The sequence below is a fragment of the Hemiscyllium ocellatum genome, chromosome 7, assembly GCF_020745735.1.
Source record: "Hemiscyllium ocellatum isolate sHemOce1 chromosome 7, sHemOce1.pat.X.cur, whole genome shotgun sequence".
In the NCBI taxonomy this organism is placed as follows: Eukaryota; Metazoa; Chordata; class Chondrichthyes; order Orectolobiformes; family Hemiscylliidae; genus Hemiscyllium; species Hemiscyllium ocellatum.
Window position 1 is genome coordinate 69658121 of NC_083407.1, and position 14065 is coordinate 69672185.

Consider the following 14065-nt stretch of genomic DNA (forward strand, 5'->3'; position numbering starts at 1 on the left):
ATTAAATCTGCTCCAGCATTCCATGTGATCATGGCTGATCTGAGAATCCTTAATTCCACTTTCCTGTATTTTCCCTATAACCCTGATTCCCATACTGATTTAAAACCAACCTGTCTCAGTCGTGAATATATTTAACAAACCAACCTCTACAGCTCACTGTGGTAAAGAATTTCACAAATGCATTAGCCTCTGTAATGAGTTGTTTTTTGATTGGCTGTAATGTGTTGAGTGGTAAGATGTGGTAAGTCCCACATTGACCTGCGTTGGGTCATCAACTACTACAATTAATGATTTAGATAAGAAGAACAAAGATCTGGTAGCTAAATTTGCCCATAACACAAGGTAGAAAGGGAAGTATCCTGTGAAGCTAACATATCATGGATACAGTCTGTTGTAGATAGCTTGAGTGATTGAGTAAAAATCTGGTAAATGAGAGTTAATGTGGAAAGATATGAAGTTGTTCATTTTGGCATTAATTTGAGAACAGCTGTGTAATTCTGAGCTGGAGATTAATCTAGAACTTGAGTCAAATATTGCCGATGGATGGCACGGTGGTTCAGTGGTTAGCACTGTTGCCTTACAGCACCAGGGTCCCAGGTTCAATTCTAGCCTTGGGTGACTGTCTGTGTGGAGTTTGCACATTCTCTTTGTGTCTGCGTGAGTTTCCTCCCACAGTCCAAAGATGTGCAGGTTAGGTGATTAGGCCATGCTAAATTGCCTATAGTGCTAGGTGCATTAGTCAGAAGGAAATGGGACTGGGTGGGTTACTGTTCGGAGGTTTGGTGTGGACTCGTTGGGCTAAAGGAACTGTTTCCACGCTTTAGAGAATCTAATCTAATATGCAGGTACCACAGTGAATAATGAGGAAAAATTGAATATAAAGGTAATGAATGTTATCTATTTGTTGTAGAGGGCATTGGTGAGACCACATCTCAAACATTGTGTATGGTTTTTTTCTCCTTATTTAGGAAAAGATGTTGTAGTTGGTCCCATTCAGAGACAGTTTTGAAATTGATACCTACAGTGAGCGGGGTTGTCTTTTCAGGAACGGTTCGACAAGCTGGATTTGTTACCATTGGAGTTTAGAAGAGTGAGGGCAGACTGAAGTAGAAATAAGATCCTGAACAATATTACTAAAGTGAATGTTGAAAATGGCAGGGGCCACATTTTTCTTTCTCCTTTTGGACTATATATGGGGAAAATGGAAGTTGGACTGCCATATATCTAAAAGTACTGGGAGAGTTTTTGTAACTTGAAGATCAGGTGAGATTTTATGGTGCACACTTTAGCCACATGAGATTATGTTACTTTTTAGAGCAGCAAGGTGAAGACCTTATGAGGCAGGGTGGAACCAGAAGTCTTTGAGTTAAAGAAAAAAAAACAGCCTAACAACATCGTTTGATTTGGTCCAGCTGTAACTTGTTCCATTCCTGTGAGAGCAGCATACTCGGAGACATGCAGAAGGCTGTAAGCATGTGACATCTCTCAGCATCTCCCTCTTTGCCAGTTAAAAATGATAAAGTGTGAAGACTCTGAAAAGAAAGAGTTCTCATACAAGATGAAGACCACCTGATCAGCTATAGAATCGAATATTGACTATTATAGACTGTATTCTGTCACAATCACTAAAAAGGTATCAAAAGACCTCTGAGAAACAGTTTATCCTGCCTCTTGTACTCTGTACTCTTGAGCTGCAGAATTAGTTTTTTACTTAGTTATATTTTTCCACCCACAGTATTTGTGTCAAATTGTTTTTGTTTGTCTCATTTATGGATGAATGTGTGCATTTTTGGGATTTTAAAGGGGTATATTAAAATACATTGTAGTAATGAATAATAATGAGTAATGTTTTCCTTGTTGAAGGACACATTTGTTTATAATAAATAGTTATTTTCCCGCTAATGGCAAAACTTGGAGTGAATTCCACACTGCAACTTTAGTAGTTTATGATGACTTGTGAAATAGTGGGGATTGATTATCAACATACTCTTCCCCATTGAATAATGAGAAAAGAAAGTTTCTCAGGCATTAGCCAATAAGAGTCCTTGTCAGCACTGTGAAGCAACAAAACCTTATAGCAGAGATAGTGCCCATTTATTAAAGTGAATGTTTCATCTGTCACACAATAGGTCATTATCAGAGACTGTGCAGAAATAAGGGGCATTCACAGAAAATTAAAAAGTCAAATATCTACAATCACTAAGTGGTAAGTGTGGTAGACAGCCTACAACAGAAGAAAATCTTAAGCATTACTTGGGGAAATAGGTGATGCAGACTTTGTTAAACTGGTACTTGTGTCAAAAGTCATCTCATGAACTTTAGTTAGATGCTTGGTCAAATGTCTCTATGTTAATGCTGAAACTTCTCATCTTGCTCTCATCAGGACATTTCACAAAATTTCACACTTAGCCTGTTCCAACTCAACAGTTGGGTAGCACGGTGACATAGTGGGCGGCACGGTGGCACAGTGGTTAGCACTGCTGCCTCACAGTGCCAGACACATGGGTTCTTTTCCCGCCTCAGGCGACCCTCTGTGTGGAGTTTGCACAATCTCCTCGTGTCTGCGCGGGTTTCCTTTGGGTGCTCTGGTTTCCTCCCACAATCCAAAAATGTGCAGGTTAAGTGAATTGGCCATGCTAAATTGCCCATAGTGTTAGGTGAAAGAGTAAATGTAGGGGAATGGGTCTGGATGGGTTGCGCTTCGGTGGGTCAGTGTGGACTTGTTGGGCTGAAGGGCCTGTTTCCACGCTGTAAGTAATTCTAAAAAAAAGGGGACAGCCATTTGCTTTTCATTTCTCAGGGCAATCCCCTAATCAATCAGCTCTGGTTTAAAATTTAAATGGCTATTAACTGCCAGCCAGCATTAATAGCTGCATTCTCCATGGCAACACTTCTAACAGTCAGAGTCCACATGCCAACCAACCGGTACTCTTCTTCCATGCTGGGTAAATGTCAGTTTTCCCCTTGAATTTGTATGCTTGTGAAATGTCCTAATGTGACACATAAAATATGTCATTTTTCAGTAATACTCAAATTTTGTATGACCAAATGACTATTTGTCATGATACAATCAAATAGTGAGCCACAATAGAGAAAACACTGTCAACAGACAACGGAAATGCATAATCCAGGAAGCGTATCACTGCAGATTAAAGGTATCTCCAAGGGATACAAACAGTAGAAAATGTGCATGTACTTCACAATCAAGAATTCTTATTCAAGTAGGAATGTGCATCTTCAACTCAATCTTCGTCAAATGAAGGAGTTAAACTAGTTAAAGTCAAATACAAACTCATCATGAAACAGCCAGAAACAAAATACTGTATCTGGTCAAGGAACACCCAGTCAAAGGACAGCTAGTAGAGGATTTCATAGAGTGGTCTAGACTCATGGCAGAATATAAATGAAAGTAGAGTTCATTGAGGTTCGTTATGTTAGCTTAAGAAATTTGTTTGACACAGTCAATGAGATGGGAATCTATAACCACACTGATTTGGTAGAAATGTTTTTCACTGCTACCAATAACAAAAATAATTCAGACTGCAAGAATCAGCAAGGTGTGGAAGGAGCCATAAGCAATAAGATAGCCAATGAACAGGACCTACCACTTTTGCCGATTGTTAAATCTTTAACTGATGTAATTCAGAATGTAACACGTCTTGGTGAGCAAATAGCTGTGATAGATTTAAACCTGATGTTAAATGCTGACATGACTCTGAAGAGACAAGTTGAAGCTAAACATTTGACTTCATTATCTTCCCAGGAAGAATCCTCAATAACAGTGACAGATATCCTCTGAGCAAGAAACAATCCTCAAATTGCTGGACCAGCGAAGGAACATGTTGGTTTTGCAAATAATGTAGTCACTGACGGGGCATGAGAAAATGTCCGAACCAATAAAACGTTCAAGTGGAGGGTCAATATGGTTCAGCATTGACTTAGAGGCAGATTGAGAATAGGAATCTGCTGATGCAGATCAAAGCTGTGGCATTTACAACACCACAGATCCACCACTGTGAAGGGACAACTAAAATCCAATCATTGAAGAAACTACAAAGAAGAGATTGCCTGTTTCCGATCTTCAGCATACTACACAGAAGAAATTGCTAATTTCAGCATGGACGTCCTACTTCACAAAGGAAATCCAAGAGATTAAAGGTACTCTAGTTGAAAGGGTCCTACAAACCTCAAACTCTCAGGAGAGAAAATCAAAGATGACAGTTTTCCATCCAGCAAATAACCAATCTTGTGATTCTGAAGAAAATACATTGTTGGAGGATTGGAAAATATCTAACTCATCTGAATTTGTAAGTCAGAGACTTTGGGGGAAAATAGGGTATTGGTAAATGTAATTATATACAGAAACATATAATAGTAATAACAGGTTTAAGGCTTGGGTAAAGATATATATATAAGCCTGAAATGGTTAATATCGAGAAATGCCATAAGCACCACTCACTTTAGTAACATCACATGGACTTCTGAGCAGAACAACTTAGATTCTACTCCTCTGACCCTAAAATCCAAGTCCTCCTCATCTTCTTTGTCAAATCTCTATCGTATCAATGTGACCTGTAACTTGCTCCTGATGTGCAATAAACTACAGCTTGTTCAATACAACAGGCTCTAGATTCCTCCATTTCAAAAGGGAGTAGAAAACTTACTACATGTTGAGTTGGAGGCTTAGTTTGGTAGCATATTGGACAATTTGGAGTCTGCAAATGAATACAGATAAGTCAGTGGAAAGAATTTTGGGAAAGGGAACTCCTTGCGGTAAAAAGTGAACTTGCTCACTTTAACAGGAAGAACAAAAAGCAATGTATTGTTACAAAAGATGAATCACAAAATAGTTTCAGCAAGTCATTAGGAAGATAAATTGAACATGTTCAGACTTGCAAGGGGATTGGAATATATAAGTAGCAATGTTTTATGACAGCTGTATCGAGTGTGCTCAGACCACATCTAGAGTATTGGGTACAGCATTAGGCTTCGTATTTAAGAGAGGATGTAAATACATAAGAAGCAGTTCAGAGAAGTTTCAGTACACTAATACCTAAGAGGAGATGGTTAGCTATGAAGAGAAGTTGGACCTATATCCTTTAGAGTTTAGAAGAATGTGAAGTGAGAAGATCCAAATAGGACTTGACAGAGTGAATGCTGAAAGGATGCTTCTCCTTTTAGGAGTAAGAGGGAACACAGTTACAACATAAGTGTTCTCTTATAAGATGGAGATAAGGAGAACTTTTCTCTAAAAAGGTCATGAATCTATGGAACTCTCCTCAGGGAATGGGGAGAGCAGACTATTTTTAATCGTAGATTGATTAGCATCAAAGGAGCTAAAGGGGATCAGGGGCAGGGTGAATGTGGAAGTGAGGCCACAAATGGATTGCTATGATCCTATTGAACGATAGAGGAGGTTCAAGGGGATGAATGGCCTACTTCTGTTGCTAACTTGTACATTAGTATCTGAGCTCATCTGAGCTTCGTTTAGTCTTTGCAATTTTTGGCACTATTTTGACAACGATTTGAGCCATTGTAGTTGATGAACTATCATGGGGTTTGGTTAGTTACCAATAAATACATTAGGAAAATGTAGCTTCACAGCTCAAATCATCAAAACATTCAGTCAATGTTTCATGTTTATTAATACTTTGTGGCTTTTATACTTTGCAGGATTAGTTATAAAAGTCTGCTGTCAAATTAAACTTTGTCACCCCCCAGCTGTAACCAGAAAAAATAAATGATTTACTTGATTATTAATAATTATTTGTTGAATGAAAATGTTTAACTTCAAATGTTAATCTCAATAGTTTGAAGTCTGCATATAATTTCAAAATGCAGAGCAAAATTTATATTTTTTTTCTGATGTCAAGTGAGAATCATTTTCCTTCTGATTTCTCTGAAATAGTAAGGATTTTCAAAGAGTTCATTGACAGACTTTATTGTTTTGTTTTAGAGGTGTCAAAAGAAGGTTAACGCTAAAATTAGCATCAGGGAAACTGCAAAAGAGACTGAATTACTCAGAAGTTTGAAGAAGTAAATTATATAACAACTCACAACATCTAGAATGGTTTCCGTGGAGCTATTTAGCTGGAAGGTGAACATTTGATATATCTTTCAGAGTCAATGTGGATTTTCACTTCAACACTTAAAGTAAACCCATTGAAATGCAGTATTTTGTAATGGGCAGGCTCTGGCTTTTATTTTATATGTATACAATAAATACAGCAAAAATAGAATGTCAAACGAACCTGGAAATGAGAGGGTATTAGATATGGTCAGGATGTTGATTTGAAACATTAAAAAGTAAATGGCTTTGTATGGTAACAGGTCTGGGCCATTGAGCCATCTGATATTTCAGAATGTTCAGCTCATACTCGGCTGACTGACTTAGTTTTGCTTTTACTGGCTTTGAACAACTTACTCAGTGAGGTTTCATGTTTCTTTCTTATAGCATATTATCCTAGTGCTGCAGACCACATCCAAAAGACTAGAAGTTTTGTTGTACTGTATTAATGACCCAAAACATTCCTTTGCAACCTATTGATACAATTGTTAATATTACAATTGCAACACTGAAAAGATGTTGGCTATTATATAGAAGCAGAATTTTTAAACAGAAGTTAGTTTTTTTTTCTAGTGTGGTTTTTTGCATTTGAGATGCAGCGCGGTGGCGTGGATTGGGGCAGCTAGCAGTGCCGAGAACCTGAACTCCTGTTGTCGGTAGGCCGAGAGCCTGAACTCCTGCTGTCGGTAGGCCCAGAGCCTGGATTCCTGGTGGTGGTAGGCCCAGAACCTGGTTTCCTGGTGGTGGTAGGCCCAGAGCCTGGACTGGTGCCGGTAGTAGAGAAACAGTGGCAGCAGCAGAGCTGGGAGCTCCTGGGGCATTTATGTGGTCTTTGCTGTTCCTGGAGTGGAACTCCTTGACGATTGGAACAACTTGGAGAGACCTTGCAGAAGCCCTGAAGCTGTGCTTGAGACCCCAATTTGAACAGTAGATGAGCTCTTACTAAAGTAATTTTATTTTATCCTTACTGTAACTCAAATGGTGCTGGATTGTGGCAACAAAACACTTTTTACTGTATCTTCAAGATATATGTGACAATAAATCATTCACTCATTCATTCTAATCATCCTCACTGCTGAGTTTCTCCAGCATTCTTTGTTTTCTTTATTATCTTGAGAATGGGAATCAGTTTATTACTAATTCCGTGCAGGACCAACTACTGTACAGACATTCCTGTCTGGGATCAAAACTGAGGTGCTAGAGAACATGTGGAACTGTACTCAGCGAAGAGTCAATATACTTAAAAGGATGGGAGAAAACTGTCAAATAAAATTACTTCAGTGCACATTACTGGATAAGATACATATTTTACACAGTTCTACACATTACTGAGTACACATTCTAGCTCGTGGTAAAAACAATGACTGTAGATGCTGGAGACCAGATTCTGGATTAGTGGTGCTGGAAAATCACAGCAGTTCAGGCAGCATCCGAGGAGCAGTAAAATCGATGTTTCGGGCAAAAGCCCTTCATCAGAAATAGAAGCAGAGTGCCTGAAGGGTGGAGGGACAGTAAGCCAGGCAGCGTCAGTAGAGAGAAAAACAGAGGCCGTTATGACTCTTCTTCATAACTATACGTCTCGCCCTCACTCACCTGAGGCCTCACTGATCCTGGGCCTCTACTGGGTGCATTGCCAGCTGCCACCATTGCTCCTGCTGGCACTCCCTGAAGTTGCCGGCCTCTCATTATCTGAAAATCTTCAAGTTAAGACTTCTGTCTCTCCCGAGTCCTTGACCACATCAAGTCATGGGATTGCCCACTAGGTAACTGCTGCAGTAAACCTTCATGAAATCTGGTGATGTGGAGCTCTCACCAGCAGATAGACCAGATCAAGTCTCTTGGATCATTTTCCATCCTTAGGTGCTGCCTCATGAGCAGAAGTGGAGTCCCTGTCTCTCTCAAACAAGAGCTGCCATGTCAGCTCTAGAATGGCCTTTATAATAAGAGACCTAAGCTCCAAGGGGTTAGAAGTCATGATTCAGCTGCACAAAATAATGGTGAGATAGTGTGACTGATTCTGGGCCTACACCTTGGAAAGGATATATTGACCTTCAAAGAGTTTTTAAAACTTTATTCAAGTATTGTGGACCTCACGGCTAGGCCAGCATTCATTGCCCATTTCAAATTATCCAGAGTGCAGTTAACAGTTGACCACATTACTGAGGATTTGGAGTCCCACATAGGCCAGACCAGGTAAAAATTGCGGATTTCCTTTCTAAACAATAATTGTGAACCAAAATGGTTTTATAACACTTGACAGTGGTTACATGGTAACAATCAGACTAGCTTTTTAATATCAGATTTTTATTGAATCCAAATTTCACAATCTACCATGGTGGGATTTGAACCTGTGAACATTAGGCTGGGTTTTGGATTACTAGTCCAGTCATATTGTATCTCTATCTCGACCAGAGTCCACTTGCCAACCAATCAGCACTTAACTCTCCTGCTGTACAAATGTTAGATCTCCCTTTGAGCATGGGTTTTCTTGTAAATTGACCTGATGAGTACAGGATGAAAAGCTTTGACTAAATGTATCTTTTGTCATCATTATGCAATCAGGCTAATAGGGGCATTTGAGATCACAAGAGGTATTTGTCCTTGTTCTGTCATGAGTCACCCAGGCCCGGGTTATTGTCACATGTTCACAGCTATAAGCCATGATCAACCGGGAACCCGCAAAGTTTTGGTAGTGGTCGTGGAAGAACTAGAATCTTGAAGGAGTATGGATATCCCTTGGGAAGAAGGGCTATGGCAGAAGGACGGTAACAGAAACCATTTCATATACTCATTCCCAAGTCACATTACTCATTAAAGTTGAAAATGGAATGCCCCTATGAGCAACTAAAAGGAATGCACAAAGCTGCAAGATTAAGAGAAATGAACCTTGCGCTTATCCTTAACACAACTACGTATATCCGAATGAGTAGGAAGGATACTGAGCAATGAGCAGGATAGTTTTCTTTAAACCTTTCAGGTGCAATTTCTTTTTTTCTCACTTTATATTGCCAGCTACTCATTAGGGTATGGTTCAAGGCGAGGCAAAGAATTTTTGATGTGAAATGTTATGGATATTTGAAATCGATGGTTAGCCCAGTCTTTAGTGAGGACATGGAACTTGATACATTGACAATTTTCTGTCTTCAACTTGCATGCAGGCCCACAGGAGAAATCAACGGTCACAGAGGAGGTTAGTAAGGGTAACTTTGACCATGTGTTTGCTGTCATTAGTACTGTAGAATTTTACCAAGAGGAATACGTGTTGAAAAGTTTAGCTGGACTCTGTAGTCCTGTCGATGAGCTGGTCAGCAGGGCTGGAAGTGAGAAAGAATGCTGTGTGGGAAGCTTGTGGCTGGCTGAATCTGAACCACATGCTGGCAATCAAATGAAAATGAGTAACCCAGGCTTGGCACAAGATCCAGATGGCAGGGTTGGCACTGACATTGAGAAATCCTTGCCATCTCACCCTCACACAGCAGAAACACCATACTTAAATGATAGAAGATCCTTTGAAATTGCTAAATCTTGCATGCCGTCTTTTTGAGGGGGGAGCTTCCATTAAACTGATCAGAAATTTTTCAAAGTGTGCAATGATTGCACAACATAACATCTGTGCAAGTTCAAGTAAGAGCAATGTCTGTCTTTGTAAAACCCACTTGGTGACATCATTGGATTTATCTGTGTTTGAAGATGTGAAAATCCCACCGAGCATGGTATCCCATGCTCACCACTGCAGGAGAGCTTGCTCTGTGACTTCTCCAGGCCACTCAATAATGTGGAGAGATTCCATTTCAGCTGATGGCTGCAGAAGCCAAGATGAATTCCTAAGGTGACCTGGGCAGAGATCATTGCACAGGTGAGTGGCTATAGGCTCCATCTGAGGGAACTGAGTCCGGTATTGGACAAAAGGCAAATGATTCTCTTTTCTCTTCAAGACTGAGATTGAGTGTCATGAAGCCAATAGGTGGACGGACAAATGAAAGGCACTGATTAGTTAAGGGCTACGATAGACATAAGATGAAGTGTAAAATGTCTCTCCCAATTGAGTGTAAGATGGAAAGCTTTGACAAAATGTGTATGTTTTCAGCAATACTCAAATTACCCAGACTTTGATGAGTATCAGGATTGGGAGGGCAGCTGGACATCTCATGGGACTGGGGAACAGTTTGACAATAAGGAATTTCTCTCAGCTTCACTGGAAACCTCAATTTTCCCTGCCACTAAAGAAAGATTACAGGATAAAGGCCAGGTCTACAATGCCAAGGGAGGGGTGAAACACAGGGTGATGTAAAGGAGCTACATCTGCCAATAAAGGTAGAGCTGGAAGTCCTGTTAGTAGAATGGTGTGGTCGGTGCATGTTAAGTTTGAATTATGGATATGGAGAGTGAGGAGGAAATGCGATTAACCAATCACCTTTGGCGAGTGTGGCAGCCTGCTTCACCTCTATGTGGTAGTGGTCATTAATTGTATGCTTCTTTTGCAATGGCGACAGGAAGGAGCTCAAAGAATACAGTAAGCCAGGCAGCATCAGGAGATGGAGAAGTCAACGTTAATCTCGACTGCTGCAGAGAGTCATTGCCAGCCCCACATGTTCCATCTAACACCTCCCCAGAGGGTGACAGTAGGAATGTCTCTGGAGTTCACTTTCACATGTGTCCTTTGTAGGGACTGATACACAGAACATGCTGGGGAGTCGATCACCTGATGATTCAGGTCCACAATCTGGTGAACACTGTGTTGTTAGGCATGAGGGAACAGTGACAGGCAATTGGTGGACTTTAGGAAGCCCACCTTGAGCGGCCCCAAGCTAAAACATGTCCTGTGCTGATGGCATACATTCAGGCCAGCAGTTCCTGTTGCTGTTGCGAGGCTACCTGTGCTGATTCCTGTGTAGCATGGTGTTCCTATGCAATATGATTTGTTTGCGCAGCGTGGTGTTCCTGTACAGCGTGGTGTTCCTGTGCAGCGTGGTGTTCCTGTGCAGCGTGGTGTTCCTGTACAGCGTGGTGTTCCTATGCAGCGTGGTATTCCTGTGCAGCGTGGTGTTCCTGTGCAGCGTGGTGTTCCTGTGCAGCGTGGTGTTCCTGTGCAGCGTGGTGTTCCTATGCAGCGTGGTGTTCCTGTGCAGCGTGGTGTTCCTATGCAGCGTGGTGTACCTGTACAGTATGGTGTTCCTGTACAGCGTGGTGTTCCCGTGTAAGGTGGTGTTCCGTGTAGGGTGGTGTTCCCGTGTAGGGTGGTGTTCCCGTGCAGCGTGGTGTTCCTGTGCAGCGTGGTGTTCCTGTGCAGTGTGATGATCCAGTGCAGCGTGGTGTTCCTGTGCAGCGTGGTGTTCCTGTGCAACGTGGTGTTCCACTGCAGCATGGAGTTCCTATGCAGCGTGGTGTTCCTGTGCAGCGTGGTGTTCCTGTACAGCGTGGTGTTCACATGCAGCGTGGTGTTCCTGTGCAGCGTGGTGTTCCTATGCAGCGTGGTGTTCCTGTACAGTATGGTGTTCCCGTGCAGCGTGGTGTTCCCGTGCAGTGTGATGATCCTATGCAGTGTGATGATCCGGTGCTGCGTGGTGTTCCTGTGCAACGTGGTGTTCAACTGCAGCGTGGTGTTCCTGTGCAGCGTGGTGTTCCTGTGCAGCGTGGTGTTCCTGTGCAGTGCGGTGTTCTTGTGCAGTGTGGTGATCCTGTGCAGTGTGGTGTTCCACTGCAGCGTGGTGTTCCTGTGCAGTGTGGTGATCCTGTGCAGTGTGGTGTTCCACTGCAGCGTGGTGTTCCTGTGCAGTTGTGTGTTCCTGTGCAGTTGTGTGTTCCTGTGCAGCGTGGTGTTCCTGTGCAGTGTGGTGTTCCTGTGCAGCGTGGTGTTCCTGTGCAGTGTGGTGTTCCTGTGTAGTGTAGCATTGTTGTGCAGTGTGGTGTTCCTGTGCAGCGTGGTGTTCCTGTGCAGCGTGGTGTTCCTGTGCAGCGTGGTGTTCCTGTGCAGCGTGGTGTTCCACTGCAGCATGGTGTTCCACTGCAGCGTGGTGTTCCACTGCAGCGTGGTGTTCCTGTGCAGCGTGGTGTTCCTGTGCAGTGTGGTGTTCCTGTGCAGCGTGGTGTTCCACTGCAGCGTGGTGTTCCTGTGCAGTGTGATGATCCTGTGCAGTGTGGTGTTCCTGTGCAGTGTGGTTCATGTGCAATGCGATGTTGTTGTGCAGTGTGGTGTTCCTGTGCAGAGTGGTGTTCCTGTGTAGTGTGGCATTGTTGTGCAGTGTGATGTTCCTGTGCAATGTGATGTTGTTGTGCAGTGTGGTGTTCCTGTGCAGTGTGGTGTTCCTGTGCAGCGTGGTGTTCCTGTGCAGCGTGGTGTTCCTGTGCGTGGTGTTCCTGTGCAGCGTGGTGTTCCTGTGCAGTGTGGTGTTCCTGTGCAGCGTGATGATCCTGTGCAGCGTGGTGTTCCTGTGTAGTGTGGTGTTGTGCAGTGTGGTGTTCCTGTGCAGCGTGGTGTTCCTGTGCAGTGTGGTATTCCCATTCAGAGTGGTGTTGTTGTGCAGTGTGGTGTTTCTGTGCGGTGTGGTGTTCCTGTGCAGAGTGATGTTCCTGTGTAGTGTGATGTTGTTGTACAGTGTGGTGATCCTGTGCAGCGTGGTGATCCTGTGCAGCGTGGTGTTCCTGTGCGGTGTGTTGTTCCTGTGCTGTGTGTTGTTCCTGTGCGGTGTGGTGTTTCTGTGCAGTGTGATGTTTCTATGTGGCGTGGTGTTTCTGTGCAGTGTGGTGTTCCTGTACAGTGTGGTGTTCCTGTGCAGTGTGGTGTTCCTGTGCAGTGTGATGTTTCTATGTGGTGTGGTGTTTCTGTGCAGCGTGGTGTTCCTGTGCAGTGTGGTGTTCCTGTGCAGTGTGGTGTTCCTATGCAGCGTGGTATTCCTATGCAGCGTGGTGTTCCTGTGCAGTGTGGTGTTCCTGTGCAGTGTGGTGTTCCTGTGCAGCGTGATGTTCCTGTGCAGTGTGTTGTTCCTGTGCGGTGTGGTGTTTCTGTGCAGTGTGATGTTTCTATGTGCCGTGGTGTTTCTGTGTAGTGTAGTGTTCCTGTACAGCGTGGTGTTCCTGTGCTGTGTGGTGTTTCCGTGAGGCGTGGTGTTCCTGTGCAACGTACAGCACTGATCCCCTCTATCACTTGAGGATGGAGCTGTACAGGGTAGATGTCACGTTGAGTAACTCTCTCTCTGTTTTTAGACTGCCTCTGAAATGTACTCTCCTCAGGGACCTTGATGTAGTTCCCCTTTAATGTGTGGCTTGTTTGTCTCTAGGTTAAGCACCACCGCTTTTAAAGTTTGGAACAACACTTTAAGCTCAATCACTTGCAAATCAGACTCTGCCCCTCAGCATCACAGATTATTAAACTTGAGCACAGACAAAATCACTCAAGAGACAGTGTTGCTCCCTGTGCCACACTCTCCCACAAATCAACACAGCTCTGATAATGAGTCAGGTAAGTTCAATGTGAGAGTTATTGAAAGCACAGGTAACTTGCAGCAGTTTCATATCATTGGAAGGCTGCATGAAATCCTAGTAAATTACATTTGAATTGCATGCAGGTGGCCAATTTTGATTTTATGAGGTTCCATTACAGACAGGCAAGTTTCCTGCTCGTTTACCCATGTGCCACCAACATCATCAGGAGCGGTTTTCCTGCAGCCAGGGAACTGTTGTGGGGTCTCCCACACAATTCTCTGAGCCCCCACCCCCCCCCCCCCGTGCCACCTTGCCCACTCTAGCAGGTTCCACAAGACCCAGCCTTTTACACTGGGATTTCTGATTGTGTGAAGCAGCCAGAATGCATTACCTCACTTTGAAGAATCATAACTGCATGATTGAAATGATGTAGTTCCAGGGTAGCTGAGGTGCCATACAGCTGTGCCAGGGCGGATCCACTCCTGGAGGAAGAAAAAGATGTTTTAAGTTGATCAGAATATCTTATTTCTTCTCTTTTTTAGAATTAATTTGTCTTTCCTTGGAGAATTCTACCGT

The 14065-nt window shown here is 43.0% G+C and overlaps 1 protein-coding gene across 1 annotated transcript in view; it reads right to left on the bottom strand.

Moving 5' to 3' along the window:
- pde11a (phosphodiesterase 11a) overlaps positions 1-14065 on the bottom strand; it is a 394952-nt gene that overhangs the window by 60628 nt on the left and 320259 nt on the right. Inside the window, exon 14 of the mRNA XM_060828117.1 lies at positions 13881-13971. Within this exon, the coding sequence (XP_060684100.1) occupies positions 13881-13971 (91 nt within the window). The remainder of the gene's footprint in view (positions 1-13880; positions 13972-14065) is intronic.